General features: G+C 44.2%; 1 protein-coding gene and 1 non-coding gene across 6 annotated transcripts in view; one reads left to right on the top strand and one right to left on the bottom strand.

The window, feature by feature from the left end:
- Window positions 1-21,237, bottom strand: part of Adarb1 (adenosine deaminase RNA specific B1) — a 70,066-nt gene that overhangs the window by 12,566 nt on the left and 36,263 nt on the right. For 2 of the 5 annotated variants that reach the window (XM_059281499.1, XM_059281502.1), the window contains exons 5-8: window positions 18,012-18,180; window positions 17,000-17,178; window positions 15,902-16,070; window positions 3,526-3,707 (exon numbers count right to left, since the gene is read on the bottom strand). In XM_059281499.1, coding sequence (XP_059137482.1) covers window positions 3,526-3,707; window positions 15,902-16,070; window positions 17,000-17,178; window positions 18,012-18,180 — 699 coding nt within the window. The remainder of the gene's footprint in view (window positions 1-3,525; window positions 3,708-15,901; window positions 16,071-16,999; window positions 17,179-18,011; window positions 18,181-21,237) is intronic. The other 3 variants (XM_059281501.1, XM_059281503.1, XM_059281500.1) reach the window with 2 other exon arrangements.
- On the top strand, window positions 15,029-15,134 carry LOC131893990 (small nucleolar RNA U13). Its single transcript, XR_009374785.1, has one exon. It is a non-coding gene; the product is annotated as a small nucleolar RNA U13 (small nucleolar RNA).

The raw sequence follows: 21,237 nt of genomic DNA, 5'->3' as shown, positions 1-21,237 counted from the left end.
CCGTCCTACTGTCTCCCAGAGCTCCTCACATACAGACTCCACTCCTAGAAATCATCTGCCTAGCCCCCTTGTTTGTTCATTCTTGTGGCAATACTGCCCTGAAAACCAGCATTGAGGGGGCCCAGTTCACCCCACACCATCCAAGCAGTCTGTCACCCAGCCCCAGAGCCATCACATAGGGACAGTTATTACCGCTGGACTTCCCTCTTGCGTCTCCATGAGCCTTGGACAACGGTCTTGGTCAATGAAGGATCAAAGCCTATTGGACAGGAGCTGACACCAGGCTGCCCTGAAACATGAAGTGCTGGATATGCAGCTAACAGGAAAGAGCTGCTGAGAAAGCTAGAGAGGCTTCTGTGTCCAGTCACTGTGAAAGGAGCCTGGGGATGGCTCAGCAGGTAAAGTGCTTGTCCCACAAGCATGAGGATAAGGACCTGAGTTCAGATTCCCAGAAGTCACGTAAAAAGCTGAGTGTGGCAGCACATGCCTGCAATACAAAGCATCACTAATAGTATGTAGGGCTTCATGCCAAAACCAATGCCCACAGTGCACCAGGGAGTTCTCAGTGATATACTTTCATGGAGAAATAAAACTTAATTCTTATTTCTAATGTGACAGCATTAAAAACAAGCAAAATAAAACCAAAAAAGAAGCTGCCTGGTGCCAGACTTTTTAAACTTGATTTGTGAATTTTTAGGTCACCTTGTCTTGGTGAGTTTAATCATCCTGTGTTGTGTGTATATTGATTTCTCTCCCTCCGTAAAGACATGACAATTCACTGGTACAATGGCCTTCATTCTCATATATGAAACTGGAGGAGGCAAGGTCTCCAAACACAACACCAACTATAACAAACACATGTACTTTACACCACATCCGCTCAGCTCAGAAAGGGGCTGACAGAAATCACCTGATGTCCCAACTGTCCCTTTGTTCAGGCCACTTGTTAGATGTAAGATAACATCCTAGAGAACTGCACAGGCTCTGCTATGATGGGGATTTCCTAAGAGCGTGACCTCACAAAGTAAAGACGCTATCAACTTCTGATTGCTTTTGTTTCTGGTGACACCCACTGTGGTATCTGTTTCCATCTTTAACTCTTCAGGGATCTGACTTTGCTATGGACTATGGGAGCCTCTACTCGGGTCCTGGGTCACCTTACTTCAGGCCCCCTAATCTGAAGGTGTCCTTACCAAAGCAAAGCGGAAGCAGTACACTGCACTGCTGTTTCCAAAGTGAAACATCTCAAGCGGCTCCCACCTTGCAATGACTCTGGTGTTGTCCAGTGGCTCCACCATGAGTCACACTTAGCTTCCCGAGACTGGGCAGCACCCCTGTACTTCTCATCCAGAAGGACCAGAAAAGGTACCTGGTCCATCCCAATCACTGGGCAGAAGAAGAAACTGAGGCACACAGGCTACCAACAAGGCAAAGTCAACCGAGGGTTGTGACCCAGGCTCCCTTTTGCCACCTGCAGAGTCAGCCTCGCTCAGCTGAATTGCAGGTGTGGTCTCTGGGAAGGTAGGGAGGCCAGGGGCAGGGACTGCAAAAATGAAGGGTTAGGAGAGGCCTTGGAAAGTAGAGACGATACAGAGAGGAGAAGGTGAACAACATTTTCTTTTACATATTCTGTACTCTCAAAAATATGGACTACAATAATAACTTTATATTCTATCTGGCAGATATTTCATATACATAAAGCACATCTGACTTTTATAAATGAGGTCCATTTCAGATTTCAGTTTGATGGAATGTTGCTTAGACAGTCTATTCAGCTATTTTGGGGCATCTGTGCTCCCTGTATCTCACATTCACATTCTATGAATGAATACAAGACAGTGGCAACTAGGAATGAGCACTCACCACCTTTTGAATCTGGTTGGACTGTATTCTCTTGTACTTGTACAGAAGCTTGTACTTAGTGTGCTGAGGCCAAAGAGGTTAGGCCACTGGGCACATACCCTCATAAGGGATTAATGTTCTCACAGGAAGGACCCTGGTCAGTAGTTCCTGGAGAGCAAGTTTTTATAAACAGGGATCCTGACCCTTACCTTGCTTTCTTGTCATGGGTTCATTTCTTTGTTCTCTGTCCCTCTTTTTTTTTTTTTTTTTTTTTTTTTGTGTGTGTGTGTGTGTGTGTGTGAGAGAGAGAGAGGGGGGGGGGGAGACAGGGAGGAGAGAGGAGACTGTGCTCTGGTTGTGTGTGTGCCTGTGGAGGCACAGAAGAGACCTCAGGCCTGCTGGAGCTGGAGTTATAGGAGGTAGTGAGTTACCATGTGAATGCTGGGAACTGAACTGAGTGTTCTGCTGAGCCATCTTTCCAGCCCCACCATGGGCTCTGCATGCATACTCTCTCTGTTGTGACGCCTTCCTGTCCCACGTGAGCTAGACACTGAACAAATGAGGCCCCCCTGATCTTGGCCTTTCAGTCTCCAAAACTGTGAGCTAAACAAGTATCTCTTTATCAACCATCTATGCTCAAATTCCTTGTTACAGCAACAGCTAAGAAAGTAACCTTCCTCCAAATGTATCGCACTGAAAACTTCCTGACTCATGAGAAATTCATGCACTAACAATACTAAAAGGGTCTTACTATTCCAAGTTCAACTTAACTTCAGGTTTCATGAGTTAAAAAAAAAAAAGAATAAGGAAAAAATGGCTAGGGAGCTGCAATATTTGATCCCAGATAACTGTCATCTTTTCCCTCTCTGCTTACTTCATTTGCTCCGACAGACATGGTAACAAATAAAAGTCCACGCTGCTTTCTTGCAGTTAAAGACATGCTAGCAGCCAGGCACTGAGGCAGAGAACACATGCACTCCAAAAAGAAGCATTTTTTTTAAAAAGTTTAGGATATGGTTTTAGTTTTGAGCTTACAGAAGTAAGTAAAATGTTATTTTTTTAAAAGAGTAAAAATACCTTAACTGTGTCCTTTTAAATAAGGGTGGGCTTAGAAGTTAGGACCTTTGAATTCAAAAGCTCCTGTTCACTCTACTGTTAGCCACTGACACTCTAAAAAAGAAAAGAAACCAGTAATAAAGGTGTAAAGGGCAGGAGAAGGCACCAGTGAAGGAGAGGCGTGTGTGGTCAGCATAGCTGCCACACCTACCACAGTTCAGAGAGAGCTAGGTGGGAGGGTGTCAGCAGCACTTGGACAGCATCTGGGTGAGGATGGATGGTTGCCAAGGCCCACCCTGGTTGGTCGTGGGAAGACTGCCTAAGTCTTTGCCACTGGGGCAGGAATGAATATGAAATACACGAGAAAACACAGAGGTGTCAGGCTCCCGCAACTTCTGTAGTGAATACCAAGGTTCACAATTGTGGAAAGGCATTTATCTCATAGAAAGATTGCCTTAAAAGGCCCTGGAGACCAGGTCAAGAGGCTCAGAGACAAGGTCTTGTTCCCCTTTTAATGGCTTTGCTGCTTCCTGGCAGCCACATACTGGCTCCAGGTGGGGTGATGTGTAGGACCCAGACACCGTGAGCTCAGGGCACTGAGGGAGGAGGTGATGCAAGGGTACTTGCCGCTGAGCAGGGGCTTGTTGAGGGTGTAGAGTGGCGGCAGGTCCTCTATGTTGGAGATCCGCTGGTACATGGCCCTGGAGAGGTGGTCCCCATGGTACAGGCTGCCCAAGATGATGCTGGAGAAGTAGATGGGCTCTACGAAAATGCTGAGCAGGGACCCCTGGATGCCCACCACGTTCCAGCTGCAAGGAGAAGGAAGCACATCTCGGTAGATACAGGTATGGCACCACATACAGATATAGCAGAGAGACACATGGCTAACGCTGTTGGGACTGTAAAGGGTGAAGACCGTGGCAGTGAAAATCACTGACTCAGCAGCTCAAATAAAAATTATCTTACACAGTGAAATAACTTCGGGTCATAGTTTTAGGGTTTCTATTGCTATGATAAAATACCACAACTAAAAGCACCTTAGAAAGGAAAAGGTTTATTTCATTCCAAAACTCTCAGGTCAGTCACACTCCATCACTGAGGGAAGTCAGGACAGGAACTCAAGGCAGGAACCTGGAGGCAGGAACTGAAGCATTAGTCATGGAGAAATGCTGCTTACTGGCTTGCTCCTCAGAGCTTGCTCAGTCTGCTTCTTCCTTCCTTCCTTCCTTCCTTCCTTCCTTCCTTCCTTCCTTCCTTCCTTCTTTCTTTCCTTTCTTTCTTTCTTCCTTCCTTCCTTTTCTTTCTTTCTTTCTTTCTTTCTTTCTTTCTTTCTTTCTTTCTTTCTTTCTTTCTTTCTTTCTTTCTTTCTTTCTTTCTTTCTTGTTTTTTTGAAACAGGGTTTCTCTGTGTAATAGCCCTGGCTGTCCTGGAACTCGCTCTGTAGACCAGCCTGGTCTCGACCTCACAGAGATCACCTATCTCTGCCTCCTGAGTGCTGGGATTAAAGGTGTGCACCACTGGGCCCTGCTCAGCCTGCTTTCTTACACCATCTAGGACCACCTGCCCAGGAATGGCACCATCCCCTTTGGGCTGGACCCTCCCACATCAATCATTAATCAAAACAATGCCCTATGAGTTGCCTACAGGTCAATTTTATGGTGGTATTTTCTCAATTAAGATTCCCTCTTTGCAGCTATGTCTAGGTTTGTTTCAAGTTGATAAAAACTAACTAGCATAGCTATTATGTTTTCCCATTACAATATACTTTCTGGAGGTTATCTCTTAGAAGGTATTAAGAAGCCACATGTTTCTTGTGAAAAACCTGAGGGAAATTTCACAAGGGCAAATACATGTACTTTTCCTTCTTCTAATAAAATGGCTGTTCAATCAGAAAACAAGGTGCCCTGATCCAGGGCTACAGTCTCATGTGGAGCTCCCCAGAGGATGGTGCCCCAGGGTGGGAGTGGAGGTGTGACCATTGTGGTGCATGCACTGGAGACAGAGACAGTACAATGAGCGGGCAGTCAGCACACCACTGATTGACGTCTACAGCAGCAACAGTCTGACACACCACTGGCTTACTATGTGCCTGTTGTTCTCTTCACCTCACAGACAAGAACAGGTGAGCAACCCGGAAGCCACTGCATACCAAGCAACTTTTGTGCGTGTCACATGTGGCTGGCACTAAGCAGATGGGAGAGGACAGGAGAAGACACAGCCTAGGTGCCGAACCACGCAGCAGCAAAAAGGCAAACAATAAATGAAGGCCCACGAACTGAGGTACAACCAATGTGAGGCCGAGTACAGGCTTCTCCGAGAAAAGGAGTAAGAGAAGCTACCCACTTAAGAGGAGGTACCAACTGAAGGCTCCTGGAGCTGATCCTGAAGCTCAGCCCGAAAGAGAGGGGATGCAGGAGGATGGCATACTCCAGCCTCTGGGACAAGGGATTTGGGACAGGTGGAGGTAACCATGGAGGGACACACCAGGCCAGAGGGTGGGGTTGATCCAAGGGGCCAGGAGCCACTAAGGGAAAGAGTGAGACCCTAAGCAGGTTCTGGAGGACTGGAGGCATGGAAGTAACTGAATCCCATTTGACACAGGTGTCTACAGAGACAGACTGACTAGCACTGCATTTTAGAAAGGAAAGTCATCAGTACAGGGAAGGGACTCACGGAGAGAAGTCTCCTGAGGCACATGTGTCAAAAGAAAGAGTCCAAGTGAGTGGCCGTGAGTCAGGGAAATGGGCCAGATGCTACAAACCTCAGCAGATGTGGGAAGAGGAGAACTCCTGATTGTAAGAGAGCTAAGGCCCAACCTTGAACGTACCCTAGAGCTACTGTCACTGGATGGGCACCGCATACCCAGGTGACACCTGCTGTACTTCGGCCTCTGACCTGCAAGGGAGTAGAAGGCAGATGCGTACTCTGTGGTCACAGCCAGTAAGCTGTGTGGAGGGCTCCACACAAGCAGGGGCTGAGCCTCGCTTGTGTAGACCTGCTCTCATGTCAAGCTTTAGCTACCTGCCTCCAGCTGCTCAGGGCTGTTAGCTCTCCAACCTGGGTCTCCAACCCTGGCATCTCAAAGGGCTGAGATGCCTATTAACATATCAGAGCAGACACTGGCTGCCAGGTTCTCCCAGCATCCCTCAGTCCCTACTTGTTAGAGTCCCCTGGCTAACATACCTTGCCTACTACCTTAAACTCCAGCCCAGAGACTGGGCTGGGCTGTCCTTCTCCCATCTTCTCTTTCCTATATCGCCCAGCCATTTTGGCTACGTGGTCCATTTTTGGCCTTCTTCTTTGGCTTCTTGCCCTCTTGGCCGCTGTTCCTCGTTCCCCTCTCCCTTTCTACTCTTCCCTCACCCCTCTCCTCAAGGTGGCTCCATTCAGTCGGCTGGCTATGTTCAGTTTGGACCCTTCCAGATGCTTCTGGCTGCACTCTCCCTCATATCTACAATAAACCTCCACCATACCTAGGAGCAGTCATGTCCTTTTTTTTTTTTTTTTTTTTTTTTAACTTAAGGCCCCACCTAGCATTACCTTTATCTCTCTCTTCCTGTCACAGCTTTAAAAATAGATTTAGGCTCTCAACCCTGTTGGCAGAGGTGTGGGTAAGCCAGGCCCAGGTTGTGAGCATGAGAGAGCTGTCCTCACTATTTATCTGTCTAGTGGCAGCACGTAGGGGTGATGCCCTTCCTGCCCATTCATCAATGCCTGAGGCAGGTGGGAGAGCTGGTCCTGAGGTCATTAGAGCTGCAGCTGGAGAGTGGCCCCTACACCTTGCCTGGGCAACACAGTAGAGCTGGCCCTAAAGGTGTAGGAGTAGGAGAACTGCCCCTGAGGATGTGAAAGCCAGATAACTGGCCCCACCCCTTGCTCATCGCTGCAAAGGGTGAACTAGCCAGGGCAATGCTGGAGAGCCCATCCTGGTGTCAAAGACAGGAGGACTGGCTGGCCAACTCTGCAACTACTGAGGCCCAGAATCAAGGTTAGTGTTGGCCCACCACAGCATCCACCCCATCTGTGATCTGCTGGAGCACGGAGTGGGGGCACAGTTCTGTGGACCAAGAGCTGCAGGATCTCCATGACACAGGGGCAATGGGATGTCTAGGAAGAGTCCCAGGGAGGGCCCAGCATCGATGGTGCAGCAGAGACCACAGGCCTTTGAAACAGACTGACTGTTCTTTTTGAGAAATACCTACATATAAAATATATGGATAAAAGGGTTTACTCTGTGACTCACTGTGTCACACTGCAGCTTCCATGATGAGATTTTCCCCTTCTTCCTTTTTTTTTTTTGTTTTCTCTTTTTTTCCCCTTGTTTTCTCTTAATTTTTATTTTGTTTGATTTTGAGGTGGGGAGGGAGATAGGTGGGATTGGGAGGCAGGATAAATAAATAAAAAATACATTAAAAAAATAAAAAGAATAGATCTAGTCTCTGACTTCCATCTAACACTATAGCTAGACCAGGGTCAAGTGATGCCACCTTTGCCTTGTGATTGTACCCTCTCTGGAAGGAACAAGAGGTTTGGCCCTCAGGCTCTCCCTGTAGCAGCTGGCACAGTCCTGGGAAGACATTGATTGGTCTCATCCACTCCCTCCCAGGAACCCCCAAACAGGTCCCCAGAAAAGAGCACATGTCAAACAGGCCAGCTCTCTCTTACCAGCTCCCCAGGAGCCCCTGAGGCTCCTGGCTTCCTGCTGCACCACCCACTGAGCTCCCTCAGCAGCCCTTCTAGTCTCTGTGACCTCCCTCAGCCCCCACAAAGAAGGTCAACAAGCTGAACGGACAACTAGTCATTCCTAGGATGTATTCTTTCTATCCTCTAAAAAGGAAATTGAAACAGCTTTCCCCATCCTTAGAGAACATCTGAAATGATTCAGCTCTGGAGGCCCAAGGGCTCCTTTCTGATGCAGATGAGAAGCCTGCTGATTTAGACGACTTAAGCAGAACTCAGTCCCCTGGGCAGTAATGCTGTGATCTTGCAGAAACCAGCATTTGTTAGGACTCATTAATTCTAAGCACACACTTCCTAGGAGATCCCAGGAGCTTCTAGAGCTCCAAGGCACTGGGCAGAAAACAGCTCCTCAGCCAGCTCTACTCAAAGACAAGCTCCTGTCAATCAGTCTTACAGAAAATAGCCATGCCCACTTTCTTGGACCACAGACCACCATGCAAGGACATCCCAGATATAGCAAGATTCCACATGGCAAAGCATTCACCAAGTAATCGTCACGCACACTATAACCACACACCTTCAGATGCCTGCCCAGTTTCCACGTCCACCTGGGCCAGAGCACTAGATGAGGAGTCTCCCTGCACAGGCCCCTGGAAGTGGACCCATTTGTCACCAGAAGACAATAAGTACTCCTGCCTCTTGGCCTGGTCTGTGGCTTGTTTTTGTTTTCTTTAGGTTATTGTTTGAGAATGGGCTAAACAGTGCTGTCACCTGATCTCTCCCACCTGAATCTACTGCACAGCCTGAGCACACCAAGGACAGAGACCAGAAGACACACAAAGAGCACTACATTGATCCAACCATGGCCTCTTTCCACAGCCCTTGCTCACACAAGCAGCCTGTTCAGGACAGCAGTTTGCTCAGTGGGTCCCCTTCGTCTCTGCTTCCATGTTACAATTAACCTTCAGAGAAAGCCACCTGTGCCCTTCAAAACAACCTTGCTCACAGTGTGGCTCTTCCAGGAGCTTCCGATGCCTCTGCAGAAGCCCCCTTCCCCATCCATAAAGCAGCCCTTGCTTACCTACCACTTGTTCTGAGCAAGTGAATGTGCCAAAAAAAGCCTCCTCTCTGTACTTAGATCTGTCTTTTCTTGCATCCTCAGGCAGCAGAGGCCAAAGACATAGCAGTCCCAGGAAGATGCTCAGGGCTCTTCACAGGGCGTCTCACTGTTCTAAGGGCAACCCTTCTGGGGCTGCCCTCACTGTTGGGCTAGCTGGACACTATGGTGACCTCTAGTGCCTCCTCCCTATCCTGAGCCTATGCCAGATGCCAGTTCTCCACCTCTTTTGGAATGTTATAGTGCTAGTGGCCTCTGCCCAGCACCTATCCATCCAGATCTCCACAGTGGTGGATTCCTCTCACTCAACAAACCCTTCAAACCAGTGCCTTTGTTCTGCAAAGCATCAAGGTCACTCCTAATCCAGACTCTAACTTGATGTTGGTAGACAGTCAGAACCCTTCTTTTTCTTTCTTCAGAACTCTTTTCTTACTATATGGCTTTCATTTTTACTGGTGTGGGAAAGTTAGAAATTGTATTTAACTAAGAATCTACATAATCCATACCACTATAAAACTGAGCAGAGACAGTAGTGAAGGGACAGGAAAGTCGACATACCTGTTCGTGGCCTCTGCCTACAAGGAAAGTGTAGAGTGCTGGGAAAATACTTATACCTTGGAATGGAAACAAGGCAGGTCATGAACCAGCATTTTGCCTATCTGAAGTATGCCTGGAGGACTGGTATCCATATTGGCTGATTAATCAGTATGGTGGTTTGAAAGAAAATGGCCCCCAAAGGGAGTATTACTATTAGGATATGTGGCCTTGTTGGAGTAAGTGTGTCACTGTTGGGGTAGGCATTGAGGTCCCCAATGCTCAAGCTACGCCCAATGTCAGAGTTCACTTGTTGTCTACAGGTCAAGATGTAGAACTCTCAGCTCCTTCTCCAGCACCATGTCTGCCTGCATGCCACCATGCTGCACCATGATGATAATGGACTAAATCTCTGAAAATGTAAGCCACCCCAATTAAATGTTTTCCTTTATAAGAGTTGCCATGGTCATGGTATCTCTTCACAGCAATAGAAAACCTAGGACAGAAGTTGGTACCAGGAGTTGGGTATCACCGTGAAAGGTCTGACTATGCTTTTGTTTGAGGAATTTGGACTTTGTTACTTTGGGTTTAGGAAAGCAGTGGGATGCTTTAAGAACTGCTTGATGGGCCATACTAGTAGGAGCATGGAAGATCTGAACTGTGGGGGCCTGGCTCAAGAGGTTTCAGAGGAGAATTTTAGTATGTTGCCTAGGAATCATTCTTGTGATATTTTAGTGAAGAGAGTGGCTGCATTTTGCTCTTGTCTGAAAAGTCTGCTTGAGGCTAAAGTGAAGAGATCTGGATTAATTCTGTTGGCAGAGGAAATTTCAAAACAGCCTAGTACAGACTCAGTCTTTTGGTTATTAGTGTTAACTCTAATGAAAATCTATAATAAAAAGGAACAAGCTGAGGAAGGAAAAATACAAAATGTACAATTTGAGGAGAAAAGGGGCACCAGGAAGTGGAACAGAGCTAAGTCATGTGTTGAAGGAGATGAACAGATTAAGAAATGGAATAAAGGGAATGGTGTCCTTAGGGTAAGATCCTACACAGCTAAGTTTCCAACTTGTGAAAAGGAATTAAAGAAAATCTTAAAGCCAGGTTTAGTGATGCACACCTTTAATCCCAGCATTCCAGAGGCAGAGGCAGGCGGATCTCTGAGTCTGAGGCCAGCCTGGTCTATGGAGCAAGTTCTAGAACAGCTAAGTTTAGGCAGTGAAGGAAACCATTGGAAAAAAAAAGCTGGTGAAGATGTAACTGAACAAGGGGTCCATGTTTCAGTTCCAGTAAGCAGCAGAACTTGGCAGCTTCAGCTACATGGCTCTAGCTTCAAAGATAGAAGAAAGGGGTTATGGAATATTCCTCCACAACTAAGGAAAGCTGCTGAGGCCAGGCATGTGTCAGGGGTGTCCCTGAATGGAGGCCTAGAGAGGCCATCACATGAAGCTGTGAAGTTAAACCTTGGATTTCCTTGGAGACCACAAGATGTTGGAGATGCCAGAGCCATGACATACTTGTCAAAGAAAGCTGCTAACAGGGACTGGAACCAGCCAAGAGATAAAAGTGTGTTGTAGTCAACAAAACTGAAAGGAGTTGGAGATTTGAAAAGCGTTTTGATATCAGAGATGGAGATGCAGAGTTTGAAATTTGCCCAGCTGGTTTTCAGTGTTTCTTTGGTACAGTATTTCCTCACTATGCTTCCTTCCCTACATTTTAGAACACTAATATTTATCCTGTGCCATTATATGTTGGAAGTATGTGATCTGCTTGTTGATTTTGATCTTTAGATTTTAAAATATGTTTATGACTATTATAGACTATGGGAACTTTTGAAGTTGGACTGAATGGATTTTTGTATTATATGGCTACACACCTTTGGGAGCCAGGGACTAGAATGTGATGGTTTGAAAACCAATGGCCCATAAAGGGAGTGACACTATTAGGATGTGTGGCCTTGTTGAATTAAGTGCGGCCTTGCTTGAGTAGGTGTGGCCTTATTGGTGTGTGTCACTGTGGGGTGGGCGTTGAGGTCTCTTATGCTCAAGCTACACACAGTGTGACACTCAGTTCATTTCTTGTTGCCTGTGGATCAACATGTAGAACTTTCAGCTCCATCTCCAGCACCATGTCTGCCTGAATGCTGCTATGTCCTGCCATGATGACAATGGACTAAACCTCTTAAACTATAAGTAAGTGAGTCACCCAAATTAAATGTTTTCCTTATAAGACTTGCATGGTCACGGTTTTTCTTCACAGCAATAGAAACCCTAACTAAGAAAGGCAGTGATGGGTGGGACTAGAGTTTAAAAGCTACTAAAAACAGACAAGCACCAAGTTAGGACCCAATTCTGCTGGCAACACCAGTGGACTAAGAATTCAGAAAAGCAAGAACTTATTAGGAAGAACTTCCTTGCACAAAGCCAATATACAGAGGCTGGGAGAGGTGCTTCTTATTCTAAATGCTCAATCCCAGCTAAGTAAATAAACAAAAGGTAGCAAAATAAAAACAGAAGCATGGACCAAAAGACTAATAATACATTTCCAGAACCCAATCTTAAAGAAATACAGATCTATGCGTGTCCTGGAAAATAATTTAAAGTAACTGACATATGGATGCCTAATAAGCTAAAAGAGAACACAGGCACTCACACTATGAAAAGACTGCACAAACAAAATGAGATTATCAACACAGAGAGATCTACATCAATACATGAGACATCCTGAAGAAACAACTGAACTGAAAACCGTAGCTGAGGGATCAATGGGATAAAGAGCCAATAAACTTAAAGACAGGCCATCAAAATCATCAGTAGAGGAGAGTAGAAAAATACAAAGAGTATAAAAGAATATAGGCTATGGGACTTATGAATATCAGTGAGCAGAACAACATGAAAGTCCTGGGAATTCTGGGAGAGAAAGAGAAAGACAATGAGTTTATTTGTAGAAACGCTGCCTGCATCCCCAAGGAAAGAAAAAGACCACACAGATTCAAGGGCAAAGAACTGAACTGATCATAAATACAAGGAAAATGACAGTGAGTCCACTTCAATCAAACGAAGTTAAGACAAACAATCTTAAGAAACAGCAGTGAAAAGTCAGTGCTCATTTAGAGTTTCTCAGTAAAAATGTTATGAACCAGAAAGGGGTGGGAAGATGTATCTCTAAGTGTCCTTCATAAATGAAGGAGAATTTATGACTTTCTCAGGGATCACCCTGATACCAGTGGGCAGAGTCCATCACTACTAGACCTTAGAAGAAACAGAAACACAGACCAGAGTCCTTCAACCTGAAGCATCAGAACAGTAGATATCAATAGAATAGAATCAACAGACTCAATAGTTCAGCTGGCTTGAACACAGATTCTCCTGCTTCAGCCTTCTGAGTGCTGGGATTGGATATGCACTACCATACCTGGCTTATAATTTTGATTAACTGAATTTAAATACATTATGAATTTAGATCTATGTCAGTGGGTATAAAATATACAAAGACATAATCTGTGATATTGACCAAGTATGAGGGAGTGGAGCTAGAAAGAAGAGTTTTCATATGTATTTGAAGTTACATCATTATCAGTTTAAAATAGAATGCTATAATTTTAAGATGTTTTATGCAATCAGAATTGTAACTGCAAGGATGGAGAGATGACTCAGCATTTAAGAGGAGGTTCTTCAAGAGAACTTGAGTGTGGTTCCTAGCATCCACATCAGGAGGCTCACAATTGCCTGTAACTCCAACTTCAGTGGTATTCAACACCTCTGGCCTTCACACACACCTGCACAGCCTCCCACCACACACACGTACACAATTTTTTAAAAAAAAATCTAAAAACCCGAATTATAGCCACAAAGGAAGATCTGTAGAAAATATACAAAAAGAAATGAGACTCCTATGAGGACATTTTAAAAGAAAGATGGGGGGGGCGGGAGGGGGGAGAACAAGGGAATCTGTGGCTGATATGAAAAACTGAATTGTATTCCAAAATAAAAAAAAAAATGAAAAAATAAAGGTCAAGAAAGATGGGACTAGAAGCCATGAAAAAAAAAAAAAAGAAAGAAAGATGGTAAGAGAGTAAATCAGGGAGAAATAAAACTATATGCCACACAGAAATAACAAGGTAAGCCTTCCCTACCAAGAAAACTTCAAATATTAGCAGACTAATCTCCCAGCCAAAGGACAAGATTGACAAATGGATTAATAACATAATAGGGTGGATTGTATATTAGAAAATTTACTTCAGATCTAAGGACACAGGTATGCTGAAAGTGAAAAGATGAAAAGAGGTATTTCATGCAAAAGAGAACCAAATGAGTAGGAATAATTAGACAACGTAGATTAAGAAAAAACCCAGAAGAGACAAAAGATAGTATATGATGATAAAGGACTCAATTTACCAGCAAGAAAACACATCTATGGGGCCAGCAAAGTGGCTCAGTGGGTAAGGGGACTAGTGAACTGAGTTTGATCCCTGGGACCCACATAGTGGAAGGAGAAAACCAACTTCTGCCAGGTAGTCCTCTGGCTTCCACATACCCCACCTGCTAAAAAGACACACAAATATGTACAACAACAACAGCAACAACCTATGAATATTAGACAGCAAGCCACAGAACTTCTGAATATATAAATTAAACCATGACAGATCTGAAGGAAGAAAAAGACAGCAACACAATAATGTTAGGAAATGTCAACACTCCACTCAACTATGCACATATCAGATGGAAGAGCAAAATGGAAGCAATAGACTCAGAACACTGTAGACCCTTGGATCTAACACAAACACAGAACACTCCGTTGTAAGAACAGTAGACTACACATGCTTCCCAAGTGCATCTAGAACATTCTCCAGGGCAGAGCATGCATCAGCCTCAAAACAAATTTTACAAAATTCAGGAAAATTAAATCATACAAATATCTTTCCACTCACAATAGAGTAAAACTATGAATCAATATAAAAAAATGGAAATTGAAAAATTAAACATAGAGAAACCAAATGTCATGCATGGTCTGCAGTCATCAACAAACCAAAGTTGCAAAGGAACTTACATGCATGAAAATAAAAACAAAACATACAAAAGCAATGGGATTCAGCAAGTTCCTATGACATCTCCAGGAATCCTAGAAAGCCAAAACAATTTAGAAAAAAAAAAAAAAAAAGAATAAGATTGAAGGGTCCTATTGTCTGATTTCAAAATGGTATAAAAGTAAAAGTAACTGCCAGGCAGTAGTGGCACACGCCTTTAATCTCAGCACTCGGGAGGCAGAGCCAGGCAGATCTCTGTGAGTTCAAGGCCAGCCTGGTCTACAGAGTGAGCTCCAGGACAGGTACCAAAACTACACAGAGAAACCCTGTCTCGAAAAACCAAAAACCAAAACAAAACAAAACAAAAATTGCTGACACATACAGCACTGAGTAGGTCTCAAAGTGTAAGCGCGGGCGCGCTGGAAAAACACATACAGAGCAAACATGCTACAGCAGGCAGGCACAGGTAGCCTACCACTAGAGCCTTGCAGAATTTAGAGACTGTGGGTTTTGGGTTTTCAGTTAGATATGCTCAATTGGTAGAGTCTACAGAAATATTTCAAAATTCAAAGCCTCCAAAATCTTAAACACTCCCAGTCCTCTGGATTTTTTCTTTTCTTTTTTTTTTTTCCTTTGGCTATGAGTAACTCAACCTCCACCAGTGCTTGGGGAGAATGGTCTAAGGCATATGTATGATTAATCCAGCTCTGAGTCTTATAGCTCCCCTATGAAACCCACTTTAGAGAAAATCAATACAAAGAGCTCACAGCAGTTGAAAAGATAAGTGGCTCATGAGCGATGACTAGGTTTCATGCCACACTGTGATATGTGCCTCCCTAAGCCTCGTCAGGACATATGATTGGGCACATGACCCATCTGATGTGAAGGGGAGAAAAAGATACACATGCACTATGCCTATGTCAATTCCAAACCTTCTGGTGGGCCAGTCCAGAACTGCTTACCCTGGTGCCACAGGGGTGTGTCTGTAGAAAGAGGTTTAATTTTATATGCATCTGTACTTTTGAATGCTTTCCATCATCTGCTGAAATACATTAGCTGAAACATGAAAACAGAATAGCCACTGGAACTTGTACTGGCATCTGAAGAAACGGATTTCTAAAATCTGACCTGGATCTAAGCTCCCAAGAGAAGCTGCTTCCCAGGCACGTGGCAGGTAACTAGAGCAGTGTGTTCATGGAACACTAGCCTTGGCCTGGGATGGCTCACATTGTTCTAGTTGGTAAAGGTCAATTACCACAGGGTTAACTGATTGGCACAATGACTATGGACAATGTGTTCCTTGCTGACAAGGAAATGCTTATATGTTTTCCTCTGGGAGCAGATTGTGTAAAATAGCATAGCCTTTGGAATGCCCAACATAATCAGCTTAACCCTGATACCTATGTGGAAAAAGACATACTAAAAGGCAAGATGAATGTTCTGAAGCAAGTGGTGTGGGAAAACTGGAGTGCCCTGTGTCATGGTCTCCCTTGTCCCCTTCAGGTAACCCTAGAAGCACCCGGGAGGAACCTTAGTCTTTAGAGAACTCTTAGAGCACCTGACCAGGGAATGATTTTGAAAACAGGGAGTCAGGAAAGGCTTATAAGAATCGCGTGTGCATGGTGAGGGGCAGGCCCCTGTGGCCTTACCGTGCTATCTTGTCACTGCAGGACATGGTGAGCAGCCGTTCCCCCTGTAGCACCCCGTCCCAGGTCTGGATGCTGGCGTTGGAGCGCACAGGGATTGTCCCTTCACCAGACTCTATTTTTGTCCGTAGCTGTCCCCTTGCTTTCCGATTTGGATGTCTATCAGCAGGTTCTAAAAGAAAGAGAGGGTTCAAAACCCACAGATAATAAAACAGCTAACTTACAGAAAAGCACATCTAATGTACTAAAATTTAAAGTATAATTTATAGGTATTTATGCAAACGTGTATTCATTCCATACAAAATATGCATTCCAGTAAATACGTAAAATTGAACTGAAAAGACAATACAGACCAAATTTATGAACATGGAAAAAGGTGATTTACATTTTGGCTGAGATGATTTCTATTATTAACAAGTGGAAACAAATGGAGAAAAATGCTAAGTTTTGCTAATTCTCAGTAATAGATACTTAGGTGCTTGTTATATATTAACCTTTGTATTTTTATCATTTCAAAAACAGACAAACACAGAAATCAATCCATGGGAGTATATGAAGATATTCCCAATGATTAACAGTGAGTTATATGAATATGAATGACTTCAATTTTTTATTATTTTTGAAAAGTAGTAATTTTTTACAGTGAGTATTACTGTTTTTATAACCAAGGAAAATCCATTTGCAATTCATGGTGCTTAGGCATGAGAGTAGGAATGTACATCCAGACTAGTTTAAAAGCAGTCCTAGGCTGGCCTCCAAAAGACGGCACAGGCAACACTAGGGGCCTCGGTTGCCTTTGTCCACCTGCTTCTCTAGCACAGCCTCAAGCTTCAGTCAGACGCTCATCAGTCAGCACTCACTGGAAATACAGGGGTCGCTTAGAGATTGTCTACTTAACCAAAACTAGCACCTTTTTTTAGAATTAGCATTTTTCATTCATTAAAATTTACTAAGTAAATGATTAATTTGGAAGAAAAAATCTGTACTCTTATCAAATCCATGCCTAAGGCTGAAATTTTTTTAAAAAAAAAGAGAAAAGAAAAATAAGAACATTGATGTGGATGTGTTCTAACACTACATTATATTATGTTTCTTAAAAACCTGTCAGCTGGTGAGATTCTGGCGTCATACCCTCTAGCACTGGCTCATGGGGGGAGAATATTCTGGCGTCTCCACAGGGTGAGGTGCTGATGTACAGGTGGAACTGTACAGTATCCTTTAGCCGAAACCCACCCCGTTCTGACTTCTGAAAGATGGACTTTTTCTGGTCTTCTTTGTTACTGCAAGGGAAAAGTTATAAGAGTGACAATTAAAGGTGTGTGTGACCAACAGAGGTCGACAGCGGTTCAGAAGGACGTCAGAAGCCAGTGCTTTCAGTTAGGAAAGAGGTGAGTTTTCTGGAGACAGTATCTTGCTATGTATCCCAGGTTGGCCTCAACCCTGGGATTCTGCTGCCTCAGCTCCCCCACTGCTAGGATTTATGGTTGTGCACCACTATGTCTAGCCTGAACTAGAACCACTGTTATACATGTTTATAGTAATCCATAGTCCAGGTCCATTCAGTGATCAATATGTCATCAACTGTGAGTGACCACTTCTTCTCCGGTGAGATTGCAAGGCAAAAAGACCACATGGAAGAAATGGCATTGTCAAGAAGAGCAGTCCAGTACAAGGTCAGTTCTGACCATGCCCAGTTACTAAAGTGAAAATGACCTTCTTTACCAGGCAGTTTATGAAGGCATGTTTATTTTCACAATGCATGAGCCAAAAACCACCATCTTAAATATGGACTTGAAATTTATGAGTATGTTATGATTCTCAGTATGTGTTTTATGTAAGTATGCTTGCATGTGTGAATGTGTGTGTGTGTATGTGTGCGTGTGTGCGTGCACGCTTATGAGTTAGTTCACTCTAGTTCATATTGAGAATCATGGGAGAGTGGGACCCACTCAGACAGCATCACAGGACAGCAAGGCTTGGCCTTTGTATTCCTCACACGGTTATAGTCCTGAGGATTCCTCAGTGCTTACACAAACAAGTAAAGGCTATACAATGCTTTCTGACAGAAAGTATTTTAAAAATAGCTCCTTCACTTGTTTACTCCTAGACTTACTTTAAATAAAGCTCAAGCTGTGCATAAAGAAACCTGAGCAGGGACCTTCGGGAGATTATCTCTGCATGGCAGTCATTTAGTGCGAGGCCACGGTCACTCATATATTCACCATTGATGCATTTCGTCCCTGTCGAAACACTTATCACCTTGGCATCTTTGACGTCTGTACCTGAAAGACAGGAGAGTGACTGGCAACGAATGACACTGGCCTGTTTGACATGTCTCTCAGCAACTGGACCACTCAGGGTCAGATGAACACTTGAGCTTGTTTTCACATGCCTTCGTGTCTTCTGATTCCTACCTGAGAAACCTGAACTTGAAATAGCCTCTGCCTGAGGCTTTGTTCTGTACCATTCCAGAAGGCTTCTTTCCTCACCCTGAAGTCTACACCCTAAACTTCATGTGGTCACTTCCCCTGGCATGCATGAGTATTTGAACATTCCCCTTGACTATAGGTAAGAAGTATTATACATAGTGCCTGGAATTAGCCTCTAAAGTAAAATATTAAAGAGGCTAGGAGGAGTAACTTATAGGCTGAAGAGTACCAAGAAAGAAAATGGAATCAGCTTCCACATCTTCATTAGTAATTTTCACACTTAACCACATAATGTGACCTTCCAGCGAGGGGAAATCATGATTAAATCCTGTGAAATAGATCACTGACCCAGACACGCTACAAAGACCTGAATATGGAGGGGGGATATGTCTCAGTGGTAGAACATACACCTAGCATGGGTGAGGCCTTGAGATACATCCCTAGAATGACAATAGAAAACCAACAAACAAAAAATCCAACAGCATCAACAAACCAATCCAGAGTATGGCCTTAGAGCAGACTCAGTGACTGAAATAGATATATGCTACCTGTTGTGAGGGTGAGTGTTAACTGTCAATTTGACAGATTCTAGAAATCACCCAGGAAATATGTCTCTGGGCACATCTGTAAGGGCTTACCTAGACAAGGTTGGCCTTTGGGCATACCTATGACAGATTTTCTTGATTAGATTGAGATGGGAAGACCCATCCACCATGGGCAGCACCATTCCCTAAGCTGGGGTCCCAGACTGTATAAAAAGGAGAAAAGGGAGCTGAACAAATGATTCATCTCTATTTCTTGACTGCAGATGCAATGTGATCAGCTGCCTCAAGCTCCTGCCAAGTGACTTCCCCACCATGATGGACTTCTCCAGCTATGAGCTGAAATAACTCTACCTAAGTTGCTTTTATCAGGGTATTTGCTCATAGCACCAGGAAAAGGAACTAAAACACAGGCTATGGGGGAGGCACTGTGCCAGGAGTGTGAGCCACTCATCCTCACGGCTTGTCCTCATGGTGTCCTCTGAGGAGCTTTGTTTCCATTTTGAAGGAAAGAACTGCAGCTCACAGGGATTAATAACCTGCCTGAGGCCATTTCACCAGTGAGAGCACAAAACCTATGTGCCCAGCTCACTGGTTTCAGACACACATTTTGGCTATGAGCAAATGGTCAGAAAAAGATACAAAAGGCTGCCAGGTGGTGGTGGCATATGCCTTTAATCTCAGCACTTGGGAGGCAGAGGTAGGTGGATCTCTGTGAGTTCAAGGACAGCCTGGTCTACAGATTGAGTTCCAGGACAGCCAGGGCTACAAAGAAACCCTGTCAAAAAAAAAAAAAAAAGATACAAAAGTTAGTCCTTGAGGTGATTGGCGTCGTTAGTCTTTTCTGTTTTCTGTAACAGAATTCTTGAGAGAACAATTTAAACAAGGAATATTAATTTTGACTCACAATTAGAGGTTTTAGTCCATCATGGCAAAGTGGAACAGAGTAGCTTAACTCATGGTAGCAAAAAGCAGAGAGAATGCCTGCACTCATGGGCCTTCTCCTCTTTCCCTTTCTATTCACCTGGGCCTCTCCCCTAAAGGACAGTGCCATCCACATTCAGGCTTAGTCCCCTCCGGAAATGCCCTCACAGACACACCTAAGCATTTCTCAAATCAATCAGGTTGACAATCACAATTAGCCATCCTAAGTCCACCCCTTGTCAACCTGACAATCAAACAAACCTCTTAAAACATTTCATCCTTGGTCTCTAAAAGGATGTTACTGAAAAATGCATTTAGTGTACCTCTAAGAATGTCATAATCTTAAAGTCCCAACACTATTCAAATCCAAAGTCTATTGAGGCTCAAGGCAAAATCTTAGCTGTGAGTCCCTGTGAAAATTAAAGCACATTTTACATATTCCCAACACACAATGGCAATAAACTTCGCATTGGAAATGGGAAGTTGCAAATGGGAAGAACGGGGGCAACCAGCAAACCATAGATGAGCTCTTTGCCACAATGTAACACAAACGGCCCACAGTCCAGTTTCCAGCACACTCTGGGTTCCCATCTGGAACCCTGTATCTGCCCTCATTCTTAGTCACTCTGGGTCTTCTGAGCTCCACGGAATCACCCATTAAGCTGAGCTTACTCATTCTAGGGCTTCTTTGGCTCACCTCTCCAAACTTTTCTAAAATTCCTCCCATAAGTCACTTCCAAAAGGCTTTTCTGAACAATATAGTCTGTCAGTCACAGCAACAATCCCACTTGGTATCACAGATGGCACCAATTTTCATTTGTCATCCTGAGAGAACTAAAGGAGGGGATTTTTTTTTTTTTTTTTTTTTTTTTTTTTGCTGAGTTTCTGTGGTTTCAGTCCATTGTGGTGGGGAGAATGTAGCAGAGCAGTTCATATGTGATGGTGACCAGGAAAGGGGTGTGTTTATGAGTGTGATTATGTGTGTGTGGTGTGGGTATGAGGGAGAGGGAGGAGAGAGAGGTGGGGGGGAAATGAAAATGAATATGCTTAGATTAATGGGCTTTCCCAATCCCTATTTCAAAACTCTTTCTGAACCACTGGCCAATGGGATGCTGCCAGACACATCCAGGCAGGTCTTCTGTCCTTGTTACTCTCTGAAAATACCGTCATAGACACCAACTTGTACAAGTACACCAGTGTACTTGACCAACTTCCCAAGGATTTTCTGATTTCACAAGCGTTCCCCCACACTCTGATGTGGCAGTAGCAGAAAGGGTCTCAGCTTCCACAGAAGCCAGAATCGGTGATATGCTGTTCCCAGAGCATGCCGGGCCACAGTGATGTCACATGGTAATATAGTATGCTCTCTCCAAAACACAAGACAGGTTCAAAAGTAAAACATTTTGGGGCTAGAGAGATGGCTCGGCAGTTAAGAGCACTTGCT

Source organism: Peromyscus eremicus, chromosome 16_21, assembly GCF_949786415.1.
Source record: "Peromyscus eremicus chromosome 16_21, PerEre_H2_v1, whole genome shotgun sequence".
Lineage (NCBI taxonomy): Eukaryota > Metazoa > Chordata > Mammalia > Rodentia > Cricetidae > Peromyscus > Peromyscus eremicus.
This window is presented reverse-complemented; position numbering and strand designations above follow the sequence as displayed.